The sequence below is a fragment of the Streptopelia decaocto genome, assembly GCF_964273445.1.
Source record: "Streptopelia decaocto genome assembly, chromosome: 3".
In the NCBI taxonomy this organism is placed as follows: Eukaryota; Metazoa; Chordata; class Aves; order Columbiformes; family Columbidae; genus Streptopelia; species Streptopelia decaocto.
In genome coordinates, this window is record NC_138656.1 from 22,990,865 (window position 1) to 23,017,447 (window position 26,583).

The 26,583-nt window shown below is 35.9% G+C and overlaps 1 protein-coding gene across 1 annotated transcript in view; it reads left to right on the plus strand.

Annotated features, from left to right (window-relative positions):
- The window catches only part of USH2A (usherin), a 383,410-nt gene that overhangs the window by 125,292 nt on the left and 231,535 nt on the right, over positions 1-26,583 (plus strand). Inside the window, exons 21-26 of the mRNA XM_082050056.1 lie at positions 8,206-8,336; positions 14,211-14,337; positions 14,739-14,840; positions 16,345-16,533; positions 17,047-17,177; positions 23,747-24,020. Of these exons, the coding sequence (XP_081906182.1) occupies positions 8,206-8,336; positions 14,211-14,337; positions 14,739-14,840; positions 16,345-16,533; positions 17,047-17,177; positions 23,747-24,020 (954 nt within the window). The remainder of the gene's footprint in view (positions 1-8,205; positions 8,337-14,210; positions 14,338-14,738; positions 14,841-16,344; positions 16,534-17,046; positions 17,178-23,746; positions 24,021-26,583) is intronic.

Genomic DNA, 26,583 nt, shown 5'->3' on the forward strand with positions numbered 1-26,583 from the left:
AGCCCTTACAGCCTGAGTTACGTGGCTATTCATACCATTGAAATGTCTTATGCTTATTTCTGGATCATCTTTTCTACTGTTTGTGCCAGTGGATGTAGTTCAGAATTTGCAGATATACTCAGTTTCCTCTAGGTATTGATTAAAGTCTTGAGAAAATCATTAAGTCCTTACCGAACATGAAATGCACCAGAACACCAACAGATATCACTGCTGGTGCTGCTCTGTGTATCAGTTGGCTTATTACTTCTTCATTCACATCCTGACACACAGTGAAAAATCTCCCCTCAACTCCTCAGCTGAGGAGCAAGTAGCCCACCTGGGCAGGAGGAAGACATGACCTCTGTGTTCCTCCACTGCCATCATTATCATGTGCCATCCCTGTTGCCCAGGTAGGTGACTGCACACAGCATGTAGCATGATATCTGTCTGTATCTATCCCCTGTGCAGTGTATTTGTCACTTTAGCTGTATTACTGGGTGTAGCACAGGAGTTTTTCCACATCCACCGTATACCGCTGTATTGCTTTCCTAAAAAACAGACGAAGGGAGAGGGTTTGAATTGTATTTATCACTCTGAAAGTATTTCATAGTATCTGATTATTCAGCAGACAGATAAATGCTATTTCATTGCCATGCTAGCTTTGTTTTATGCTTCTGTGTGCACTTAGCTCTTAGAATGAGCGCAGGGGTTTGGTTCTTGGGAATAAGCCAGACTACAAATTGATGATGAAACCTCCACAGCTGGCTTACTGCACTGGGTCATGTTTTCTGGGGCATATTCTTTACAGAAGCTGGTCAGAGCAGAGAAGGCTGGTGAATTTGGTGAATATGGCCTTCATGTTTGACAATCAATGTGAAATCCCCTCTTCTTTTATTGGGCCATATACTTACGGTAACACACCATGAAAGGAAAAAGAAATTATAACAGCAGCTGATGCTGAACAACTGCTACAGGTGGTTCTCCCCTCCCTCCTCAGTTCTGTTTTCAAAAACAGTCCAGGGACTGTAACTGCTGGATGCACGATAAATTCTTCCTTCTGTGCATTTGGAAACAGTAGTGAGAGTAAGCAGGGGGTCACACATACAATAAAGTAATTTCTAAGAGAAAAAAGCTAGATTTTGTAGCTTCTCATGCAGCACTTACCTCCACATATTGAAGATTGTGCACAGTAGTTTACTTTTACAGTAACAGAGTCAGCATGTTAACTCTATTCTGTTGACTTTCATGCCTCTAATCACACGGTAATGAAAAGAGAAGAGGGCCAAGGCTGTCTTTCAGGATTGTAGCTAACCCTACACACCCAGTGCAAGAGAATTTGGACTGAACTTTTCTGTTTCCATGATATTCTGATATGTAAGAGTGATGCTTTCACTGAAACTGAACTTAAGGTGTTGAAGTCAGTGTTTCGGTAGCTGTGGATCATATTCTAAGTAAAATATTCTGCCTAAATTCTACAAAGTGGATGTTTTTTTCAGTGAACATTTCATGCCAAACCCCAGAAAGCACTTAATTTACAGAGTGTGCAGTTCCTAGGTACAGAGGGACATGGATAACAGAACAAAATTTAGTGAAACATTATTAACCCTTTCAAAGCAGGACCTGCTGCACTTTCAAGGTGTAGTTCCATTAGGTGGCAAATACCTTAGAAGGCGATGAGTGAATGTTTACAATTACCTGTAGTGATGGAGGCTGAGGAAATAATTATTCACTGTCAGCAGGTATGTCATGGTGTATCTAACACACTCCCCTGTGAATATGAGAAAAGTGAGTTTGCTGTCGATGTATGACTTGCACCTGACATTCAATTGAAATCCTTTGTGAACTTAGTTCCTGCAAATAACACCAGTTTTAGGCTTCCTCTGGAAAAGGTCATTATGTAAGTTATAGTCGGGGAAATACTGCCACAAATACTAATAGAAGAAAATATTATGTAACCCTTTTAGTTAATTCTTAATTTGGCAGTTTGTTGCAGTTTATTGGTCTACCTTAAACCTCTGCATTAACTTGGATATGTTGTTGGCTTTTTTTCACAGTTGTACCGGGAGTAGCATTTGTTGCTGAGTTTGTAACTTGAAACTATGCTTTTGTTCTGTGGTGATGTATTTCTCTCTAAAAGGCTGGGGTTTTTTCCCCCTCCTTGTTACATTTCCATTTTTGTCCCGTAGTATCCCTCAAGACACTCATTAGCTTATTTTAGTTATACTTCTTTTCTGTATGTACACTGTTTAATCAATAACCTTCTTCACTTGCTTCAGGATTTCCACATTACTGTGCTTCCAGCTTCTGTGATGCTGTGTGATGAGATTCTGCCTTGGCTAGTGCACTGTTGTCTAAATTTGCTGTGTTTCAGATCATTACACTGACTTTAATTTTGATGTATTTGCATTTTACTCAGTTCTATTCATACTCTTTTCCCTTGATCAGTTAAATTACTCTCTGTGCAGTGTTACATTTGTACTACTGCTGGAAATACTAGCTAAAGCCTTATAATTGAAGTGCTATTTACAGCTACTGACCTCCGGCCCATTTCTGATTTCACTGTGATGCTGACCTTTTATAGATTGCACTGTTGTAAATCTTTGAAGTGATTCTTCTTGTCATCATATTTCTAGTAATTATGATTTGCATTGCATTAACACCTAGAAGCCTCTCCCACCTGCACCCTGGTTGCATAGGATGACCTTTTTTTATGCACTAATTCACATACAGGTAACAGAATACAGTTCTTTCTCTAAAGAATTTATCCTGAAATGAAGATGAATGCTAACCTCTATTTCCATACTTTAAATATCATAGTTTGAATTAATGAAATTGCTCATAAAGGATTCTTAGTCCTAGAAGATATTTTCTTCCTTTTCTAACCAAATCAGTCTGTTGAACTTCTTTCTAGCCTATGTAAAGATAAATTAAAAAAAATAAAGATTACGGGTATTTGAGAGAGGCCATATTTGAGTAAAATGTTTCTCAAATTTTGTTCAAGTTGGACAATAACATCAAAGGAAGCATGAGATGAATATTGGACTGATGTTTCCTCTGTTCATATTTTACTTCAATATTAAGAGCGACACAGAAACAAACTTGCAGCTGATCCTTACCCCAAGCAGGACTTGACTCCTGAAGTTTCAAGATTAAAGTTATTATTTCTACTCTGGTACCTATGCCCTGAAAAAAGATTGCTGGCTGGATGAATGCTTGTTGTGTACTGTCCCAGTGTACAGAAGTGGAAGACAGTTGTGAATTCTGTTCCTAGACTTGCTTAACAAGTGAATTTGAGTCAGGACACCAGTTTCTTTAATGATTGTATTGCTTTAAATATTTGTGTAAACAACTGGATGTTGACTCTAATGGCAGAGAAATGCTGACAGATAATGGTATTATCTGCATCTCCACACCAGGTTTCACCATGATATGTGTTTTATCTGTGTTTTTCTGAACGCTTATTTTATTTGTTTAGGTAAATCTAGGTAGTCAGACTCTCCAGTTCCTCTTGGGCCTTGCTAAACTCTCAGGTACTTCTTGTGTCAATATTTTGTAGATTGTCCTATTATAATTACATTTCTCTTCTCATGAAGAAGCTGTAAAGTAACTATGAAAAGGTACATCTTTCCTTTGAACTTCTCTGCTTTTATTTTCTTTGAATGTTGTTTTGTTTGTATGTTGAGGATGTGTTCGAAAGCTTCCCTGCTCCCTGTTGGCCTCTTGTAGACAACCTCATGTGCTTGTGTTGTGTCCTCTTCCTTGTGCACTAAATGCAGCAGTCCAGACTTGTTCGCTTCATCTTCATATGAGAGTATTCTCATGCCATGATTAGTCTTGCTCTGAGCAGGTTTGTGTTTTTTTGGCTTTGTTTGTTTGTTGTTTGTTTTGTTTTTAAGAATTGCTTTGTATAAATATAAAATCTTTCATGTATCAAGTAGGATTTATTTACTTTTTCCATGGTATTGAGGACTGATGGGACAGGTCTGTAATGGCCCAGTTTATTCTAAAGTGCAGCTATTGATGTGCAGAGTAATATTAATACAGACTGACAATCTGTTTTTTAGGGAAGTCTTGTGATGTTCTGCATAATATGCAGTATTTGGAGAAGGCTAAACTAATATCCTTTTTTGGATATATTAGTTTTTCTGGAATGTCAGTAAATACGTAGTGTCTGGATAATTTTTCTGAATACATGTGGGCATTTTGCTGATTTTATATGTAACTTAAGGCTATGGAGAACAAAACAGTCACGATTTTTTCAAACATTACAGAACCTTACACAAGTGATGTTGGCCACCATTCTTCAGGAAAGAACAAGGAAGCAGGGCATTTAAATGATGGCTTTTGGGTGACATGCCTCAGTCATTGGCTGAGTACAGACTCAAGGTCTTCTAATTTTGAATCTCTTGATTTAACCACTAGGTATTACACTATTCCCGAAAAAGCATCAGTCTATAAGTGAGAGGATAAAGTGCTACTAATACATCAAATCTTATCAAATGACTTTTAACTTATCTTAGCTTTCTTCTCACCAAGGTTTGCTGTAAATCTTTCTTACTAGGGAGTAGCAGGACTTGTGTCCTTGCTAAAAGGAGAAGATTGATTTACTATATTCATATGGAACCAGCAGCTTCCTATGAGTATGCAATAATGAATTGGAATATCCTATAGTTTTTACCCCTGTGCAATGCTTTGGGAGACCTTAAACACTAGAATATGTTACAGAAGTCTGTTTGATAGAAAGTTATAAATGTGTGTCTTCTACATAGCATAAAAGCACAACAAACCTGTATGTGCAATATTCTTATTCTTCAAATACCCTAATTGATTGTTCATTGGGCTCAGTCAGCCAAAAGTGGAGAGAAACTTTGTACAGACATCATTAGTTTTTCTCCATTTAAAGATTAATCATGAAGAGCTCTGGCTCTTTAATTCTGTAATTTGTATATTTAATGGGCTGCTGCAGAATCTATGACAGTAATTAGCATAGCCTGAAAACTCATTAATACGCAACAACATGATTAATGCAGCATTAATGCAAACATGACTGAAGTTATTTGGGTTATGTAGTAAGAAGATTAAAGCTAAAATGTCCTGTTTGTTTTACCAGTAGTGGGTATAATGGGGTAGTAAGCAAAATAAGCAAAAACAGGTATCAAATTAGTCATTTTAGTGTAAAAGAAATACTCAGTTCTCATCAAGAGGATTTGTGGGTTTGCCTGATAGTTGGTTCCCACAAGACATGTTACGTATTTCCCCCTTTCATTCACTCATATTCTGTGTTTATGGTTGTTCAACCTTTTAGTTTGATCTAGCTTTTTGGCAGTTTGAGGTATTAAGAGTATATAAAAGTCAGTCTTCAAATTGTGTCATTCTGAATAAAGTTAGACTTTTTTCAAAATATGGGAGTTTTGCACAGTCTGATTTTAAAAACAATGGATTTTTAATTTCTTCTGGTTTTACTATAATCCCCAAAGAAAAGTGGCTGCTGACTTGCAATTGGAGACTCCAATAAGTGTTTGGAAAAAGTTTGGGAAATTTTTGTGTGTGTGTTTGCATGTACAAATATGTGTGTGTGTACATATGTATATGGACATAGGTAAAGGACTTTTAAGTATATATCTTAGATTTCTACTAAAAAACTAAAGCAATTTAAAAATGAACAGCATTTATTCATCAATGGGATTATTATCTGTATGTAATGATTGTGATGATGAACTTCGCAAATATTTTCAAACACATTAAAGAAATAGTAAAATATATACTTTCCAGCTTCTCTCAACAAAATGCAGAGAGCTATAGGCCATCACAAAGTATGAAGAACTCCATGGAGCAGAGGATATTAATGAGTATGTACAGGAAAGTGTCCTCAGAGTTTCTTCTTTTCCTCTAATTCCATTGTCCATTAGGTGCAGCTGCTTTAAATACTGATCTATTTTCATGAAATACATTTTTAAATGTATTTTAGCTATTGTAATGTCATGTAGCATGCAGGAACACTCTCACAGAGAGAGTAGGAACTAAATATGGAAGTGTATAGGAACTGACAGTTTTACACCCCATCTATCCCCTCCACGGTTAAACCCAAATTTAGTTTTATAATTTCTGTGGGAAAATGTACTTTGATTAGACAAAAGTGTTATACACAGTCTTAACAATAAGTAAGCGCTTGATGTTTGTAATCCTGGAGGAAATGCTGAGAGCTTAATGCTGTAGTCAAAATTTTATATACAATTTCTGTTGGTTTTAGTTGGTGTTGTACAGAAAGAAGGGCTTTAGCAAGGAAAAAGAGATAACTTTCTTTGCCAATAATTTTCAGTTTGCTTGATTGGAATTTACAATTATATAGCTATTTATCTGAGAAATCTCTTCAGATGTTTTTTTTTAATTCTATCTTCCTGTGAAAAATATTAATTTCACAGGTTTTTATCTTCCAGTGAAAATATTATCCATTGGGCAAAAGTTTGCTTAATAGTTGACTTCTCCATTGCACTCACTTCTAGAAATATGGTAAAATATTAATATTGAAGAATGAAAGTACTTATTAAAAGATAGCTTATATGAACTTCCTTATCTCCTGAGAAACTTCAAAGATATCTGCATTTAAAGGGGCAGTGTCTTTTTCTGAATTATATAATAGGTGACAAATGTAGAAGAATTTGCTGTATGGGCTATGTCTGAAAAAGATGGTTCCTGACTCATCAATGCTTTACATGAAGCTATGGCAGCCCTAGAGGCAGGAATTAAGGTTTGTTAGCCTCTTCAGTATCCAAAGAGGAAAGTAAGCTCTTGCGGAATATTTGAAAACTTTTAGAATTACTGAAATATTACCATTTTGAACCATTCAATTCGTATTTTCTAACACAGTGTTATAAAATAATTGTCTTTTTTGCAGAAATTAAATTATTTTGTTTATATTTGTTCTTTTGAATTAGATGTGAGGAGGGATCCTCTGGTCTTCAGAAATGTCTTCTGGAAGCTGTTTTCTGCCTGACATAAGATAGTGAAAATACATGTGAAAAGACTGAACAGTTTGAAGTTGGCTAAAGCCCAATAAATGATCCTGTTCTGTAAAAAGCACTTTATGCAGAAATGTCATGGAAGTGTTATAGTATAGGTAGATGTTGCTGTAGTTGCCTTTTTCTTTCTGTTCAAAAAAAATTTAGTAAAGGCCTGGCTCCACCATAGACTCAGCCTAGAATATCTGGATTTGCACATTGGAAAAATTGGGCCAAGCTAGGCATATGGTTTGGTAATTTTCTCATTTATTTTTGTAAGATAATGTTCCAGGAGACAGCTTAAAAGATAGACATTATAATAATAAAAAATTGGCGGTTATACAAAACATGTTTACTTGTAATTATATTTCTCAATACTAGATACATAATTTATGAATTGTGGCCTAAGGTAGTTACTAAGTTTATACCATGGACAACAATATTCCAAAGTTTACAAGCTGTTTAATTAGCTTGTTGTTTTGATATTTTATTTGTGGTAAAAATTAATGTAAAAAAATCTATGGTATATGAGGGGTTTTTTGTTTGGTTAGTTTGTGCTTTTTTTAACTTGTATGTCATTTGGATGAAATTTCATATGCTGAGACAATATTTCTTCAGAAACCAAATGCAGAACTATTGATAATGATCTGAAAAGTTCTTAACTAAGCTTAGTTAATGAATTATTGCTTGGGCTATTAACTAATTTTTGTTAAAACTTGTAATTGTGCACTTAGTTATATGTATTTATAAAAGAATATATATAAATATAAAAAAAAAATATGTGTGTCTATATATATGTATATATCTTTTGGAACCAAACCCCCACATTCTTCACAGAAATCCCTCCATGCAGGAACCTCATTTCTACTTTACCAATAGTAATATTAAGGGACAAGCAAAAATCTACATGAAAAACCTCAACTCTTGCTAATATTTGAATTTCATTTTTTTAAAGAAGTTACTGAACAGCATAAGTAACAATTACGTATGTTTTTTTAAAGATGAGTAAGTGTCTGAAATTACAACAATTTCTTTCAAGGGCTGATTCAGTCTGCATTAGTAAAATTTCTCCTGCAATGACTGGCAGGGTTTTAGGTGAACAAAACTTCCATGATTTTGGTTTGCCACTTTACTGCTGTTTTTAAACGACTTTTTGTTTGTAATTACACTGTTAAAATGCACATGAACCATTTCTGGCATTAACCATCTGCTTGCTTTTTCTAACCAGGTATTAAAGTGAAATTTAGAACACAGGAACCTGATGGTTTGATCTTTTTCTCTGCATCACCTGGGAACCAAGAGGAATATATTGCACTTCAGCTGAGGAACGGACGTCCTTACTTTCTTTTTGATCCACAGGTACAACAACAGACAGAATCCTATAAAAATGGCTTATATTATTCCTTTCAGTGCTTCTTTACATACTTATCCTTTTAAAAACTTATTTCTGATTTAATTGATACAAGTTAACTAGCCCTTCAGAACCATTAAATAACTGGACATTTTGGCTAAACAAACACTGAAACACTAAAGCTTTGCTTGTTTTTTGTTATGTTTGCCACAATTCACAATTTGTTTTTTGCATTTTTATGGGTTTGGATTTTTTGTCAGTACCACCAAACAGTGCTACAGCTTAAAATACCAAGATTACAAAGGTGAACAGAAATGATTTTTGAATTACTAAATAAAGGTTATATGTTTTTAGTCAATTATTTTTAAGCCTCCCATCTTGAGACTTTGTCTTTTCCTACTGAAATCAGTGTGTTGCTATTAATGTGAGGCAAGTTGTCTCTGACTTCTAGTAATAATGAGGGAAATATTATTAAAAAATTCACCAAGTTAAAAATGAGGCTACATTCCTTGCATTTCTGTTTGGGTATTTTCTGTTTTCACTGCATCCCAAAATTGGATCTTCTCATGGAATAAAAAAAGCATTACAGACTCACTTATATTTCATAACTCTACAAGATACTGTAAGTAATTATGGGATGTTCTAATTATATTGGCAGAATGACGTATTGTGCATCCTTTTCATAAGTTTACCACTGTCTCCGGTTTGCTGGAAGGGCTGGTCGCTATTATCAGCCCTATCTTCTACCACACCTCTGTGTCTCATGATGTGATTGGCCTTATGTCTACTCCTCCAGGGGGTTGAGCAGAAATGCTTAATGGTATGAAGTGGTGGAGATTTAGAGATTTGATGATGGTCTGCTAACCTTTGCTTCCTGAGCTCTGCCATGGTCCAGAGACTGGTGCTCCATGAAGATGCAGAGGTGTTGTGCAGCAGGGAAACTCCTCATGAGCTCTGAAGGATCTGTATAGGAGGCATGATGCTACACGGAAGCTAGTGTGTGTGTGATCCCCATGCTAGAAACCACTAAATCTGTTTCTGTCCCCAGCATATAAATTTCTATTATTTTCACTGCATTTACACACAGGATTTTCCTTGCTGCAAAGTGAATCAGCGTGTACTTCTTCAATTTTTGGGACCATGGTTAATGTTCTTGTTAATGTTGCCCTTATCCACATGTCAATAGGTACTAGTTTTGTTTTATCTCTTTTACACTTATACCTTCACTTAACTGAAAAGCAATTTTTATTTCCTTGGCAAGAGCTTTCTAGGTGTAATAGTTTCACTTTTTTTTTTGGCATTGTTTGGTTTAATGGGAGGGGATATCTTTCAACTAGTATTTTACTGCTTCAGATACTATTCCTAGCCTTCCGTGCAGAATTGCACCTTCTGAAGTACTTTGTCAGCTAGGTTGGACTCATTCCCAAGATGATGTTATGTTTGTTTGGATTCATGGTATTTGGGGGACAGGGAAGAAGGGAGGAGCAAGTGGAAGAGTGACTGGTTTGGGTCTTTTTTTTCTCTTTTTCTTCTTTTAATCCTTTTTATCACTATCTCTTAACCTTAAAAAATGCAGGCCTTGTCCATATCCAGTCCCTAGAGCTTCTCAGTTCAGCAATATTTTCAATAGTTACTATCTTGGGTTTTAACAAATTAATTGTTTGTTAATATATCTTCATTTGTGTTTCAATTGACTCAGCTTGGGACAACTGTGTCCCATGCTGATTTTTATCACCATCACTTCCATACTGTTCCATACCCTTACAAAGTCTAAAATAGTCTATATTTCTGGTTCAGTGACTGCTTGTAGGAAAAGAAAAAATAAATCTATCATTCAAGGTGTTCAGGAATAGTTGCAGGTCTTAACATTTGATTTACTATAGATATTTCTTGAAAGCTAGTATTTTCTAATTTCTCATTAATATTATGGAAGAGATTGCTGTGTTTTTTCAGATTCAGAAGTATGGTACTGTGGCGTACATCAATATAATTCTTTTAGATAGAAACATTTTTCAGTCTTCTGTATCTTTAATATGCTGTGCTACCTTACTATCCTTAGCTTTGTTTCTGTGTTTTCTACATAGTTTATTTTTTCTTTTTGTCATTATTTGCTATTCTTATCTTTTTAATGTCAGGTATCATGTTCTTTAGCAAAAATTCTTAATCCTTCCTTTGTGCATCACAGTTTGCATTAGTATGCAAAGGTTTTAATTACATCTTATTGACAATATGTGGTTTCCCACCCAGGTTATATGCATCGTTTTCTCTAATGATGATCATGGCTTTTATGATAAGCATTTATGGCCCTGCCTCTGTGTTCTTCTCTTAAAAACTGCAAAAACTCATTTTGATGACAATTGTGTCTCTGCTGCTTTTTAGGGCAGCATGGTATGATATTCTATGCACCCTTCCAGCTGTGTCCTGTCACAGGTTAATGATTTTTACCCTTAGTTCCTTTCAGGATTCTGGTATGTATCTTTACTCATCATCAGCAGCATGTTTTCTCATTGTATCTGCCCTGGGGATAGTCCTCCCAAGTCGTCTTAAGTGGGGATTCTTCCGCAGCTCAAATTCTTCGTTCTCTAAGTTCTAATTTCAAATCCTTTTCTTCCTGTTAGTTTATACTTCTCAACTTTATGTACAATACCATTCATCTGGCTGTTGTCTGACCATCTCATTTGTCTCGCTTTTGTGTTGTCCAGCTGCTCTTTTTTCCTTCTTATTTTACTGTTATTCTTTGCAGGTTTCTACTCATGAAAGGAGACATGAGATTTTTTACTAACAGATGTCTGCCTCAGTCCTGTCTGCATAATCAAATTACTCCATAGACCTTCCTTCATACTCAGTGTGTCTGCAAAACTTCAGGTGTTTGTGGAGTTTTTTCTCATCATAATGCCTTTAAATCCACTCCTGAACTACACAATCAACTCTAGCTAAATTTGTAGTTATCTTTCAGCAGCTACAGGTCATTCATTCTATCTTTTTCCCAGAAAGGCACTGAATATTTTATACAAAGTGAAATCACTAAAAGCGGAAATTTAAGGTCAATCTGGAGCACCATTTTCCTTAGTGATTAGGATAGTCTTCTGAGGACAAAGTGTTGGGATTCTTCTCACAATATGGAGGGAGTTGAATCCAGCTCTTCCATTTTAGAAGATGATCCATTTATTAAACTTTACAGAAAAAAGGAGAAACACTTATTGCCTTGGTTTTGGCCGAAGTAGTAGGCACAGTCTGAGGGCGAGCTGTGGCTCCCCAAAAAAGGAAGATGGAGAATACCTAGCTATGAATCCTGACTAGGCCTTGCTGCTTGACACTAGCAAAACTTCAGTACTTGTTCACCCTCTCAGTTGTAGGAGTTTGGGCATTGAAAAAACTTGACTGTAGTTACAATCAGACTTTGGTACCTAAACAGTATCTTTGAGCACCCATATTCGTGATGCTTCTACATATTTTCATGAGTGTAATCATCAGCATGAAGAAACACAGAGATTCATATTTACTTATTTATTACCAAGAGCTACTACAAATTAAGATTTATTGTATGGCTCAGCAAACTAATCCATATTGTGTTCCCTATGTGTGATTTCCAAAATGCATAACAAGCCATTTCACAACAGGATATTTGTATGTGATCACAGAGTTGCTCTGGATAAAGTTTCACACAGAGGCCTCCAAGGCAGTGTGTGCTGAACCCTGAACACTACCTTCTTTTTTAGTCTTTTTTTTCTTCCCCATTGAAATTAAGCACAGGTTAGCACATATGGTTGTGTGGTCCCAGATTGAATTGGTTACAAATAAATGTGGTTTCTGGTGTACAAAACTGTTAATGCACTAGACTGTTGCCAAACATAATATGAAGAACCACTTATTCAGGCACCTGATCTTTAGAATGCAGCATCGTTTGTAACAATTTTAACGCTAACTAAGTACACTTTGATGAGACAGCATTTAATAAAATGCTCATTAATTTCATCATTAGCAAGGGTATGCTAAGAAGTAAGCCAGTTTCTTATGTCACGCCCAATTAGCATCCCATGCTAGTAATCCCATTAGTATTGTTGAATTCACTAATGGAAAAACTAATGGGCATGCTACCAGGGCACATTAATTGGGCATGACACCAGTTCTGGTTTTAATTATTAAACTACGATAATGAAATGTGTGTTTGTAAAATATTAAAATGTTGAAATAGGAGGGAAGACAATAAAAAATAGTATATGAAAAAGTGCACATTAGTATGTAAGGATATATAGCTTTGTATTGTCACCATGGGACAGAGTACTGCTGTACAAACAGCCTCAGTACCAAGATGCTGGCTGAATGGAGTAGGAAACATGCCGTAAATATTAATGGGCAAATATTTTTTCTGTTGTCATGTACATGTGTACATATCCTATATATTTCATGCATAGGATACACAGTGACAGTCCCCAACTCAAAATGTATATTGTGTTTTTAAATCTATTTAATGACAGGCAGTTTCTAATAGATGCACATCTCTAAAGGCAGAATACAAATTTTTAACAAGACTTTTTTAGTATTAATCACAATAGTGGTTGTTTTTATCAACAGGTTTTCTTCATATGCATAAGTCTAAAGTTCTTGAGCCAGAAAGAGTACTAGAAGATCTGGCAAAAGAAAATTCAGAACTGTCTTGTTTGCAACTGCAAAGTAACAAGCTAGTTCCCCAAATTATAAGGAAGTTTTTATTTTTCTTTTATATATTTTTTTGAAACTGATTTTTTTGAAGCCTATCTTACGCCATAAAGTAACTGCAGAGGTCATGATTCTTTAATATTATGTAGTCTCTATGAAAAAAAATGGTCTTACTGTTCAGTAGTTGCTTGCTACATAGGACAATTGTATTTTGTGAATTACATAGAGTAACTTTACTTTCCCACGTTGTTCAGGTACGGTAGAAGATCCTGAGTCAATATTACAGAAATTATTGGGAAAACTATTTGAATAGAAATCTCAGCAAAATTCTTGAAATACATTAATTTTATTTTTATTGCATCATTACATTTATGGGGTATTTTGTTTGGATGTTTACAGTCTTGATCTTTGTTTTGGCAACAGCATCTGTCATATCCCTCTTACTCAGCAAGTCAGGAAAGATTTCTCTGTGTTTTGCCATGAATGTCTCTTAATTCACCCACTCTTAATTATATTTTTTGTTTTAATAAAGCCAAGTAAAAATTCTAGTTAAAATGAAAAACATCTTTACAAGCATTCCTTGTACAAGTAAAAAAATCCTTATTAACTACCTCCTATTTTTTTTCCCCTGAATTTCTTGGCGTGACCTTTTCCTTCCTAAATGTATTATACTCTTTCACCTAAAAATTCAAGTCCTTTTGATACCTAGTTAGCAGAGACAGAACACGTGCCTTCATACTGTCCTACAAGTACATCTCTTTTTTGGGTCCCTTCTTGTACACAAGCACTGCAGTCAGTAATCCTGCTAAGCAGTTGCTTTCTGTAGATGGCATGTTGAGTCATGGCCATCAAACTTCACAGTCACAGCAATTCATGAACTAGTTAAATAGAGACTTTATTAAAAAAATAAATAAAAAAAAGAAATCTGAGCTATACCACCCTCAGTAATTTGTGTCTCATCCTTGTCTTTATCAGGGGAATGACACAGGGTTTTCTATTTTTAATAGAAACTGAACTAGATTCTTCGTCCCTCATTTATTATTTGAGAAGGTTAATTTAGTGGGGGAATCAGTCCTAAACGTAATTCAGTATTCCAAAAGAAGTAGAGGACTTTTGTCTTTATTTTTAGATGTTATATACTGCAGAGTGGTATAGAGAGTAAGGTGTAAGTTTATATCCTGCTTTGAAAATATTCTAAATCAGATTCTTCTGTTAATAAAAAGGGATCTGCAGTAGCAGTCACTCCAACTAATGATGGTGGCAAAGAGTACAATGATAACACTTGGCACCAAATAATTGCTACAAGAATTCAAGCACTGGGAAATATCACAGTGGATGGGCAGTACACAGGTAATCATTCAGTTCCATTTTGCTTTATTATTTTAGTATTTCTCAGGGTGTTGTTCACTTGCATATTTTTCCACTGCTTGTCTTCATCCATACAGCAAAAAATTCACTCAATTTTCTGACAAAATCACTAGTGTTTTGTTTGTGCATCTGAGGTGTGTGTCCACTGCGAATCTTTGGTAATTTAATACTATGTATGAGGAGTTTGTATTTTTGTGCTTGTGACTTTTATTGTGTTAACATAGTTTTGTAAAATGGAGTTGTAAATATTTCCAGGATATGTATGGGCAAATGGTAGGATATTATGTTACATTAGCCTCTTTTCTCGAATGTAAATATTCTGTTATTGAGTTGAAAATCTGTTGAAAGCATTAAATGCAAGAATAATGATTTATTTTGTTCAGGTTCTTCCTTAGCAACTAGTGGCAGTACCATTATTGGAGAGAACACCGGAGTTTTTGTTGGAGGCCTTCCACAGGGTTATACTATTGTGAGAGAGGATGTAGGTGAGTATGACTGTGGTCTATGTAATATGACAAATCCAATACAGTGCCACTGAGTTAACTGCCTTTGCAGTACTGTAGGGAGTATTGACATTGTGTCAGAAAGATGAGGACAGTAGTTAATTTGCATAATTATTTACACAATTGTTTTACTAAAAAGTAAGTCTGGACAGTTTCTTGAATTTTATATTTCGGGATAGACTAAAATATCTATGTAGTTGATTTCATCAGCAGTAAAGCCGTGTATGTGGTCTGTGTATATTTTAATGATTTTTATAGACAGAACTGATATGCATGTGAAAGTTATGGGTCTGTTTTACATTCTAGATTCCCAAATTCTGTTCCAAAATACACATACATATTAGTATTACTAGCTTAAGCACAGGGTAATACATTCCACCTGGATGCAGGGATGCAACATGCTGGCCTGTTTTGGTGTGAGTTTGGATCCTGCAGGGGTTGTTGCGTTGAACTCAGTGGTATATGAATATATCTGTATTCTACAGCTGTATTTATGTGGAGCTGGATTGTAGCTGACTTCCAGGAGAATCAATAAACATAAGTTTTCGTATATAAACTTAGTATATATGCCAAGTGTATATTCTACCAGCAGATAACAGAGAGGTGACTGCATACAAAACCAGTATACAATTAGCTGTTCTCAGTGGATTCGTATCCAGGCTTTTGTGTTTGTTGTTGTTGTTGTTTTGTTTATTTGTTTTTTTCATATTAACCTGAAAGCCAAACTGTTTTATTCAGTTTGTATTCCCACCACTGATAAAGATCTGAAATTTAGTTGATGGCTTGATGTGAGGTACACTAGAGCACAACTCCCTCTTTTCCTTCCTTATGTCACTTTACTAAAACCAGAAATACGTTCATGTGTTCTTCTGAAACTGTGGTTTATAAAGTAATCCAGGATGCCCGCTTCTGAAATCTTAGCTAAATAATCAAAATGAGATTGACTGTAAATACCATTCAAGAGAAAGCCATCTCTAAAACTTGCTTTATATTTTTGCCACAGCGAGGGAAGAGTTAGCAGCCATGAACAGCTATTTTTTATCCAAACAAGGAAAGAAAAACTTCCTGATGAAGCTTCTAAAAACGTATTCATATGACCTAGCTCTTGCAGTGTTGTCTGTTTCTATTCAGCAGTTTCATGCCTTTCTTCATAATCATTGTTTTGTTTAAAGAGGGTAAATCTGAAAACTTCCCTTGGAATCTTCATGAAGTAGATTTGTGCTGTTGATTTGAAAATACTTGTATGCAAAATCTCAAAATGTTTAATATTTTCCAGCTACATAGCAGTAGCTTCTGTCTTTAGTGACTATACCCATTCAGAAATCTGGATTTAGCTTGGAGATCAGCTTTATGAAGTTGATTATTGGCTGATTATCAGTGCGCACATGGACATAAAAGATACGATGAGCATGTAGAAAACACAGAAATTAATCCCAGTGTTTAGTTGCAGGTGATTGGCTTAAAAAAGTTATTTTTCTTTTTGCAGGGATGAAGATGATAGTCCAGAAAGGATTTGTGGGGTGTCTCAGTGACATATATTTGAAAAAAGTGCATACTCCCTATGAGAACTGGGAACCTCTGAACTGGCAGGATGCTGAAGAGCACAACAATGTCTATCATATTTGGGAAGGATGCCCAGTTGTCCTCTCTGAAGGTGCACATTTTCTTGGCAAAGGTAATTTACTGTAAAATTTGCACTAACCCAGCATGATCTTGAGATATAAAAAGTGATAATATCAAAAGTACTGCAATATTCTGCTTTTCAAATTAGTTTTAGTTATCTAGGATTATTTTTTAATGGTTTAAAATTTGGTTTCTGGGTTTATGGGAGGCTGCCATATGGAAGAAGAATTGCACTCGCAGACGGGTAGTGCTGCTGTAGCTGCATGCAGATTTGATATGCATGTAAAAGGTGAAGTTTCACATTTGAAGAGACACAGATGCCTGTAATGTACCAGAAGATGACAGGAAGCAAAATTTAGGACATTGCACCATTTTGGTTTGTTGCAGTACATTATGGATAACTGTTCTTTACAAAGCCCAGTGATAAAATTGTAACCTTTGATTCTGAAACCTTTGGCTTCTTCAAGTCAAAGTAGAAAGCAGTGCCTAGACTTTTGCTTTGGTTTCTTGAACCTCTTTATTTATGTGTTTGATTAACGTATGCATGTATTTACTTTCTTTCAAGGATTCCTGGAGCTACACTCGGGTGTTTTCAGCGGTGGCCTGGAATTTGAGATCTCATTCAAATTTAGAACAGATCAACTGAATGGATTGCTTTTGTTTGTTTACAATGAAGATGGCCCAGATTATCTTGCAGTGAGTTCAGAAATACAAATAACGATATTCAGATATAACATGTGATTTTTGTCTTCTATGATATGTCCAATATTTAAAGAAATTTCAAACAATAGTTAATTTAGTGGTTTACTTTTTTAAAATGCTGTGCACAGCAAAGTGTAAGGGGAGCAAAAAGACTCCAACAAATGTGCAGAATAAGTTACCTGTGTAATTTTTATCATAAATAAGAAACATATCAATATCAGAAAAGAAGAATTATTCTCTTTGCTGAATTAAAAGTGATTAGAAAAAAGAATAAGATGTATTAAAAGCTTTTGGTTCATTCCTGGGAAAGTATAAAGTTGCCCCATTTCCCAGTTCTTGTATTAGAACAAAATCAAATCAATTGTAAATCAAGAAGTTAATGATAGAAATTGTTTGGTTTCTTAATAAAGCTTTCTCTTTAAGGTATATGTAGTTTTCAATAATCAGTAGGATTTTTTCATTTTGATTTGAAACAATGGTTGTCATATACACAAAAATTAGTGGTCCAGCTTAATCCCATCTCATCTCTATCACCGTTTTCCCAACGCTGTAGAGGAAGCTGCACAAATCCTGTATTAAGCACACTTGCGAAACAGGCATATAAACTTCCTTGTTTGTGTCTCTGAAATAAGACTCCTAAAGCTCAGGAGTACTTGTGCTTCAATCTTTTCCAGTATTTTGTTTAAGGTTGAATGTGTTTGTTGCAGCTTTTCAAATTTATTTAGTTACATGGCTCTGGATTTTCGTATTTTTCTTCCCCCAAGAGTTTTGAACATAATCAGACAGTGTTTACCACTACTTAATGGGTCAACTATAGTTACTACTTACACCAACTAGTAGATATTAGATTGAAAATAGTATCTCTTTTTAGTTGATCCAAGAAGCAATTATTGACATTCAGACTTTTTTGAGGGTATTGTTACTTTTTATAACCTAATTTGCCCTTCATTTTTATTGAATATCATATATTTTTTTATTATTATGTAGCTGTTTTGCTAATGTCTGTCATGTCACAGCCTGTTTTATTTCATGGCATTATAGCTAATGTGCCTTTTCTTTTAAACTTCTGACCTAAAACATATAAATATATTTTTTCTATTTCTCAGGTCAACTATAATTTACTCTGTATTTACTTTTTATGTTACTGACTTTTCCAGCAGATCATTTTTTCCTGGATTTTTAATTCTGCTAGACCTAATTGCTTCATCTTTTCAAGCAGCTTTTGTTAAAAATTATAATGAATTCCAATAACAAGTCTTGATAATTGTGTTATTACTATAGTTTTGCCATCAAGTAATGACCAAGATCATGAGCTAATAGCATAAGGTCCTATACATTGAAAAGACGCTGAAAAGACTTATATCTCTGTAATTCGCAGTACAGGGGCACTATTTACATGAACAATATTCATGGGGTAAAACATGGGGTTTGTTTATTTCTGGAGATTCTTGTGGTATGTGATCCTTTTTTTTTTCCTTTCTCTTGCTTTGTAAAAGACTAACAGAAATATGACAAAACAGTTTATGACTGTAAAGGAAAAAGGGGACTTAATAGATTGAAAGTACAGCCAAAAGCACAAAGTAGGTACACACAATACTTTCCATCTCTACTGATACTTCCAGATTTTTGGCAGGTTTTTTTAAAATTATTATTTATTTTTTTAGCACTGAAAACGGTGTTTAAATAATTTTCTTAGCATTTATCCTAACCCAAGTAGATTTTTTTTTTTTTTTTTTAATCTTACTTTTCAACTGACCTCAACATCTCCTTAGCCTTTAGGTGAGGAATTTTAGAGAGGATGAGTATACACATGCTTTTCCAACCCTTGCAGCTTTGTGTTCTGCACATACATAATGATGACAGAAGGTTTTTCCATACACTTGAGCTCACAAAAAAAGGTTAATAGAAAGTGAAAATGAGGTGTGTAGCATGTTGCGCATGAGCTGCGATGTCTTTGTTAGGAGCTTTGGTCAGCAGACACTTGCATTGCAAAACAGATTAGAAGCTTTACCACTTATCCTGAGTGCCAGTGTAAGATGGTATTCCCTGACCCTCCCCTTTGCATAGGTCACAGCTCTCTTATTAGCTTTATGGTTTTGGAATAACTGAACCAGACACACGGCCAGCCTGCTATCAAACAGCCAAAGACTCTGTCTTGTCTTCCACCCAAGACAAAATTATGTGCTAGGAAGGTGCTCTGTGTAAAGGTCACTTCTTCTATGACTTCCATGCCCTTAAAATTAACTCAAGCTAGAGAGGTCAGTCTGATTCTTTTTTAATCCAGGCACAATAATTATGAGCAAACTGTGACCAGAAAAACGAGTACGAATCACTGGCTCTCACTCTGTCATGTGTTTCCTCATGAGGTTGTGATTGAAAGAACGTATTTGTGACTGGTGGTAGAGATTGCGTTACTGATCTTGATGCTGACCACTTCAACAGCAGTGAAAGCCTAAGCACCACGAATTTTATGTGCAATAGTGGCATCAGCTCCCAAGACATCGTAACTGATGAACCTGATGTCAAATTCAAGAGATCACAGAATCACAGAATGGTTGGGGTTGGGAGGAACCTCTGGAGATCATCTAGTCAACCCACCTGCTAAAGCAGGTTCACCCAGAGCAGAGACTGCACAGGAACGTGTCCAGGTGGGTCTTGAATGTCTCCAGAGAAGGAGACTCCACAGTCTATCTGGGCAGCCTGTTCCAGTGCTCTGGCACCCTAAAAGTAAAGAAGTTTCTCCTCATATTCAGATGGAACCTCCTGTGCTTCAGTCTGTGTCTGTTGACATTGTTTGGCACCACTGAAAAGAGTCTGGTCCCATCCTTGAGACATCCACTCTTGAGATATTTATAAGCATTGATGAGATCCCCTCTCAGCCTTCTCTTCTCCAGGCTGAATAGACCCAGCTCTCTCAGTCTCTCTTCATAACAAAGGTGCTCTATGCCCCTCATAATCTTCGTAGCCCGCTGCTGGAGTCCCTTCAGTAATTCCTTATTCTTCTTAAACTGGGGAGCCCAGAACTGGACGCAGTACTCCACTTCTTGAGCTTACATATGAGGATGTTGTGATTTTCTTCTGCAAAGGATCAAAGTAAGAAAGAAGTCCTGTAGGAACTTTTTCAAAATTATTGCACTTAAGTAGCTACATGAAGAAAAATAACTAATGTCCAAGATGAAAATGTTATCTATGATGGAGCTAAGGAGGGGTATGAAATAAATGTTTTGGGGACTCAAAATCTTCTAAGTAGCAAAGAAGTGACTGGTACTCATATGGGACTTATGAAGGTGATATTCCTATTACTCACCAGTGATTTCTCTATCTGGTGTGATGAATAGGTTCCTTTTCCCTTTCCATTAAAAACTGACTGATTCTGAGGAGGCTATTGAAGTGTCTGTGTTTGGGCATCTGCTGTTGGCTGGTACCAGTACAGAACATCTTTTTAAACTTACTGATTTTGAACTGGAAAGACCGGATCAACGTTGGTACCATGTACTGTTTCTTTCAAAGGTCTCGCAAACTGAATGTCATTGACAAGTTGTTTGAAATCTCTTGCTTGTCTCTGCTGATAACCCTGAATCTCAGGATGACTTCCCAGTTCAAAGTAGCTGAAGCCATAATCAGTCTCATAGCTCAACATTCATTGAGACTTTTGGATGGAAAGTTCAACATAGTGTCATTCAGCCTCCAGCACAGCTGAACTCCTATCTGAGTGTTTTTTCTTGGAGCTATGGCTGGATATTAGTTTCATCTTCAAAATCATATGTTTATAAGAAGATTGAGAGAGGTAGGGACTAGTCCCTGAAGAGAAGGAAAATACAGAAGTACAAAAGAATTTCGGTCGAAGGGATCTTTTGGACTAATTTATTCCAAATCTCTGCTAAAAGCAGGACCAACTTAAGTTTGATAAGGTTTCTCCAGGCATTTTGTGTTTCAGTATTCTGTGTCTCTCTATGGATGAACAGTCCACAGCTTCTCAAATTCTACAGCCTGTTCCAATCTTTGACCATCCTCATTACAGAAAAAAAAAAATAAAAATTCTCATATCTATCTAACTGTGATTCCTTTTGTTACAATTTGTCTTTTGCCTCTCACCCTTTCAGTATGCACCTCTGAGAAGAGTCTGGGTTTGTCTTCTGTATATCCTCCCATAAGGTAGTTGAACAGTTAAGTTCTTTTCCTGAACAAACCCTATTTTCTCAGCCTCAATTCATACATTAGGTACTCAATCTCTGACTGACTTGGTGCCCCTCCACTGAATTCACTCCAGTGTGTCAATATCTTTCTTATACTGAAATGTCCACAACTGCATACAGTAGTCTGGATGTGGTCTGGATGTGAGGGGAAGAATAATCTCCTTGGACCCACTGTCTACCTTATTTCTAATACAGCCAGTGCATGGCTGGCCTTCATAATTTCAAGGGTATGTTGCTGCCTTGTGTTCAATTTGTAATACATCTTGACCCTCAGTCCTTTTCTTCAAAGCTGCTTTCTATGTCTACACAACCAGTGGCAGCCCCCTTCGCTAACAATGACAAACTTGCTGAGAGTCCACTCCATCCTATTGCCCGGATCATTAACAAAATTTTTATTACAATCAGTCCACGTGTCAGTCTCTGAGCAATGCCACTAGTAACCAGCAGCACATTGAACTTGCCCATGTGTCTTCTTGCCCCTCATGTTGTCTCCCATATTCAAGCTAAGTTTTGGTTTTCCTAATTCCAACATTGCATGCTCAGGTATACCAAAATAAGAATTGTGTGCGTAGACAACAATATTAATAAAATTTTTCAGTGATGCTTAATCTTTGTACCTCAAATACTAAAAAGGAAGTATACCTTTAACTATCAAGCAGAGAAACTGCTCAAGTTTAGAGCTATCATATAATGCTCTTATAATAAAGTTAAATTGTCTCAGTCTGTTGAGAGATGGTAACTGACACATCTGGCAGAAGAGTAAGACTACATTCATGCATTTTTGGCTTCATGTCATAATATATTTTCCAAGGACAGATTAACAATCAAGAATTTTTTAAAGTAGTCCCAGAATTTTATCCAAAGCAAACAATTTATCTCTTGATTTCCTGAATCTATGCTCAGTACCAGAGAGAATGCCAGAACTATGCAGGACTTGACTTTTTTATCGTCATGATGCAGAACAGTTCAAAGTGAATAGTGGTTCCCTATCTCTAGCTGCACTTGGGCATTCTAAATGTCAGCCCAGGTCATCACAAGCAGCATCAGCATGGTGCTCTTTCTGCTTTAAGACTATACAAAGATGAGTAAATTGGACGAGGGATGTGCTGAGTAGTGACCCTGTGTCAAACACCATGTCCTCCATGTTCCAGCTCGGGTAGACTTGCTGCCCTGCTGCTGTAGTCATGCAGCTGGAACACTTCACACCAGCACAGTGTGCTCCATATTAATTCTCATGAGTGAAGAAAAATGGTAACTTGTCCAGTGGACTGTTCATTCAAGCTATGCTCATCAGCATTGACACCATGATCCATCCTTTACTTGTGTTTTAGAGTCCTTAGCTACAAAAGGCTATGAACTCATGCAAATATGAAAAGTTGTGGTCCCAAAGAAACAAATAAATGCAATCCCTTTGTCTCATGAGCAAGCAGTCAGTGTGCACTTTGGAACAGGACTTGTATTGCCCATGACATCTCAAGTACTAGGTCTATCCTTCAGCTGGGGTCTCAATTAGGAAAATACAATCCAATTACAAATACTGAAATATTAATGTTATCAGTACATTACAGACATCAGTAAACATGTCATCTTGCTGATACTGGTGATAAGAATTTATATTAAATCCATAGTTTTTGTTTCACTTAATAAGATTTTGGCATGGAAAGAGAAATGCCTTTTTGTGAATGTATCCATATTTTTCAGTCGCAAGTTCATCATCTACATGTTTAGTGCTCTATACCTGCCAATTTACAGTCTCAGCCCAGTTGTGTTCCATTTGGTTAGGATAAACAGTTCTTCAATAAAGCATTTGGAAACTTTTGCAGTGCAAGTTTAGGTAACATATATTTCTATTAAAGAACTGACACATTAATTTCTAAAAGCACATAGAAAAACAATTATTTTCTTACAAGATTTAGAAGAATAAGGATGAAATACAGAATCAATGTATGCCAGAAAAATTTGAAATTGAGTTCACCAGCCAATTAAAAAGACCTTAATCAGGTCTGACATTTCATTTCCTTATTATCTTGTTACATTCTTCTAAAAAATGAATTGATAGATAAAATACTGTTTTCTCACTCTCAAAAAAAGCAAAACAGCCCTGGTTCATTGTCTTTTCTTTTTACTTAGTTATATTACTGCCAAAGTCAGTTGTCAAAAAATAAGAATATATTTTCCTACAGTCTGAATTAACTGATATGCTGTATTTATCATGTTTTGTGTAAACAGTATTATTGTAGTTTCTGCTATCCTGAAGATAAAAATTTCTTGTTCATTGACTCCCTTGAATACTTTTTAAAATAATTGTGTTGTTGCTTTGTGTGTGATGTATCTTTCAAAATCTTTTCTCTGTTTTAAAATATATAGATTGAACTGAAAAGTGGAATATTAAACATCTTTTTAAAAACTGGCATTATCTTTACACAAGTGGATCTCTGGTTAGGACTGTCTTACTGTGATGGAAATTGGAACAAAGTTACCGTGAACAAGGAGGGCTCCATAGTTTCAGCAAGTATGAATGAACTGCGAGAACAGACACTTGAACCCCGTGTTCAGCAGCTGAAAGTAAACTCGCCCATCTACATAGGAGGAATCCCACCTGAGATTCAGAATTTTTATAAAGAACTGGGGTTAGAACAAGGTAAGGTGACACCAAGGAGAATGTAGGTTATTCAAAACTGGTGTCATGCACAAGGTGGACATTCTGTTGCTGGTATTGTAAACACATGAATATGTAACATGAATTTTTCCTCCCACCCATTTTTGCTTTAACTACCAGTTATCCTTACCCATCCAGCTTTACTTAATTCTGATCCTTTTGTAATGCTTTAAAAATTCTTCCAACCCAGTGATATCTGAAGTAATCTAACTCGTAGGAGAGGAACTGGAGAACATCAAATGGTAATCTGAGATGCCCACCCAGAAGACTTCAAATCTTCATCAGAGAATGCCAGTTCAGATAAACTTGTCTCACTTGGTCAACTTGTGTTGCTCACAGATCTGGAGTGCAAAAACAGTGGAAGACAGTAAACATAGCTTAAATCAATGTAATGAGGCTTAAAGCTGCCACAGGGAAGAGTTGTTGAGAGTTTATGAGTCCTTGTTTAAGTGATATCAATTCTGGTCTAGAAAATTAAGGGAGTATAAAACCCTGAATTTGGATTTTGGCTATGTTACCATGATGTTTTCCATGTTTTCAGGAAGAGGGGAGATGGTCATGCTTTTAGCCATCACTGTGACCCTTCGGTTCTGGAACAGATCAAATTTCTAAGGAAAAAAGAGAAGCATCAATTACACCCTGATGCCTATGGCCTCCAAAAAAGGATCTTCTGTATGATATGTCATCAAAAAGTGTCTATTAAACTAGCTCTCTTTATGGTTTGAGTGGGGTTTTTCATTCCTTATGAAACTATTAATCAGTCATGGTGTATTTTTCAGATCCTGTGGGCAAATAAGTAGCAGTCATTTAGTAAGTGATTAGTAGGGAATCTAATAAGTGGCTTTGAATGTATGAGCTGACATTGTATGGGTGCATTCAAGTAAGCTCTGCAGAGCGGCATTGAAGCCTCATGATTTCACAGCTATAAAATAGTTTGAATCAAATCCATGCACTAGCATTGACAGCTAGCTCAAAAATATTGTTGTAAGTATTCTTCCAGCTGTAGGCATCACATATATTATACTCTTCCTCCAGGTTCTGTGTGCATAATACTTATGGCCCGAAAGAGCTGGTCAGTCGTACCCTGTCAGTGTTGCCTTGTAGCAGATGGTAATGCCTCATGAGTGGATGCATTCGCAACTCCTGTAGCAAAGAGATCTGTGAACAAAGAATCGAGGGCATATTGAGGCACATCAATAAACATTACTTTTTTTCACCAAGCCTCCTCAGCATGCAACAAAATAAGATGGTGGCTGTGAATTTATATTCAGAATGTCTGAAGATAAAAACGTGCTTGTGTGTTCCTAAATGTAGATTTAGATGAGGAAGATTAGGCATTACAGCTTTTAAACATGTTTTTATTTAGGACTGTAATGATGTAATGGTATGATAATACAATATGGAGACCTTCTCAGTGTATTAAGTATTTACAAAAAGTTTTCTCCATTAATGGCTGCTTAGTAATTAGTTTTGAATAAAGAAATATGGTTTTACTCACAGCAAATAAGGGAAAAATATCCTTCTCCCACTCCACCTCCATGTCAGTTCCAACTTTATTTTAAGAACTTTCAGCTAGGGTCTGTGGACCTTTGCATGACCCATCACATGCTCTCCTGAGAGGCCAGGATAGAGAGGAGCTGGCAGGAATGTTTGTGAGAATTTTTACTGTCATTACTTATTCTGCAACTACCTGAGAGCAACAAGATTATTTGACTGACGACAGTCAGAAATCTTCAAATATTGAGCAATGCAGCTAAAAAGCTACTAAAAATAATGTATTAAAATAGGTTGTACAGTGTGCATCTCATTGCAAGTTAGACAACATCATTTTGTCTAATGATTAAGATGCTCATGCAGACTGGGGCTACTCTTTCCTTTGCCACAGGCTGCCTGAGAAACTGAGCATATTACTGTGGAGTATGAGTTGAGCTTCAATGAGGATGTATTCATTTTAAGGGGCAGTTTGGCTAAATTCCTAGCATTGTGGAGAGGGAAGGTGTTTTAGAGGATGATTCAAAATGGGTACTTACCTTCAGTGCCCCTTACTTTTTGCATGGACTATCTATGGATATTAGATTCTCAGAGTGAGTGCAAACACTACTCTGATCTGCCATCTTGCAATAAAAGTACATAGGATATAAATGTGATGCTTTCACAAAGCTAAAAAAGAGCACTGATCTTTGAGAGGCTGATTTTTAATTTACAAATTTAATTCGTCAATGGATTGGAGTCTTCAGTGTGGTTACTGTTTAGTTTGGGTTTACATTAAAGAGCAACTGCTGTACTTTACTTAGATCTGAGAATATTTTTTATCAGTTTATTAGTTTTGTTTTACATTAAGTCACAGAAATATACAGAAATTTGAACAACTGCATCCTGAAATTTTGTAGTGGTGTTTTACTGCAAATAACTAATTTATCATACTTGTAGTGTTGATAGGAATGTTATACACACTCACAGAAATATAAATGTATATGTACATATGTAAATAAATATATAATGAGGTTACTTAATTTTTTTCTTATAAATGAACAGTTTGGAGTTA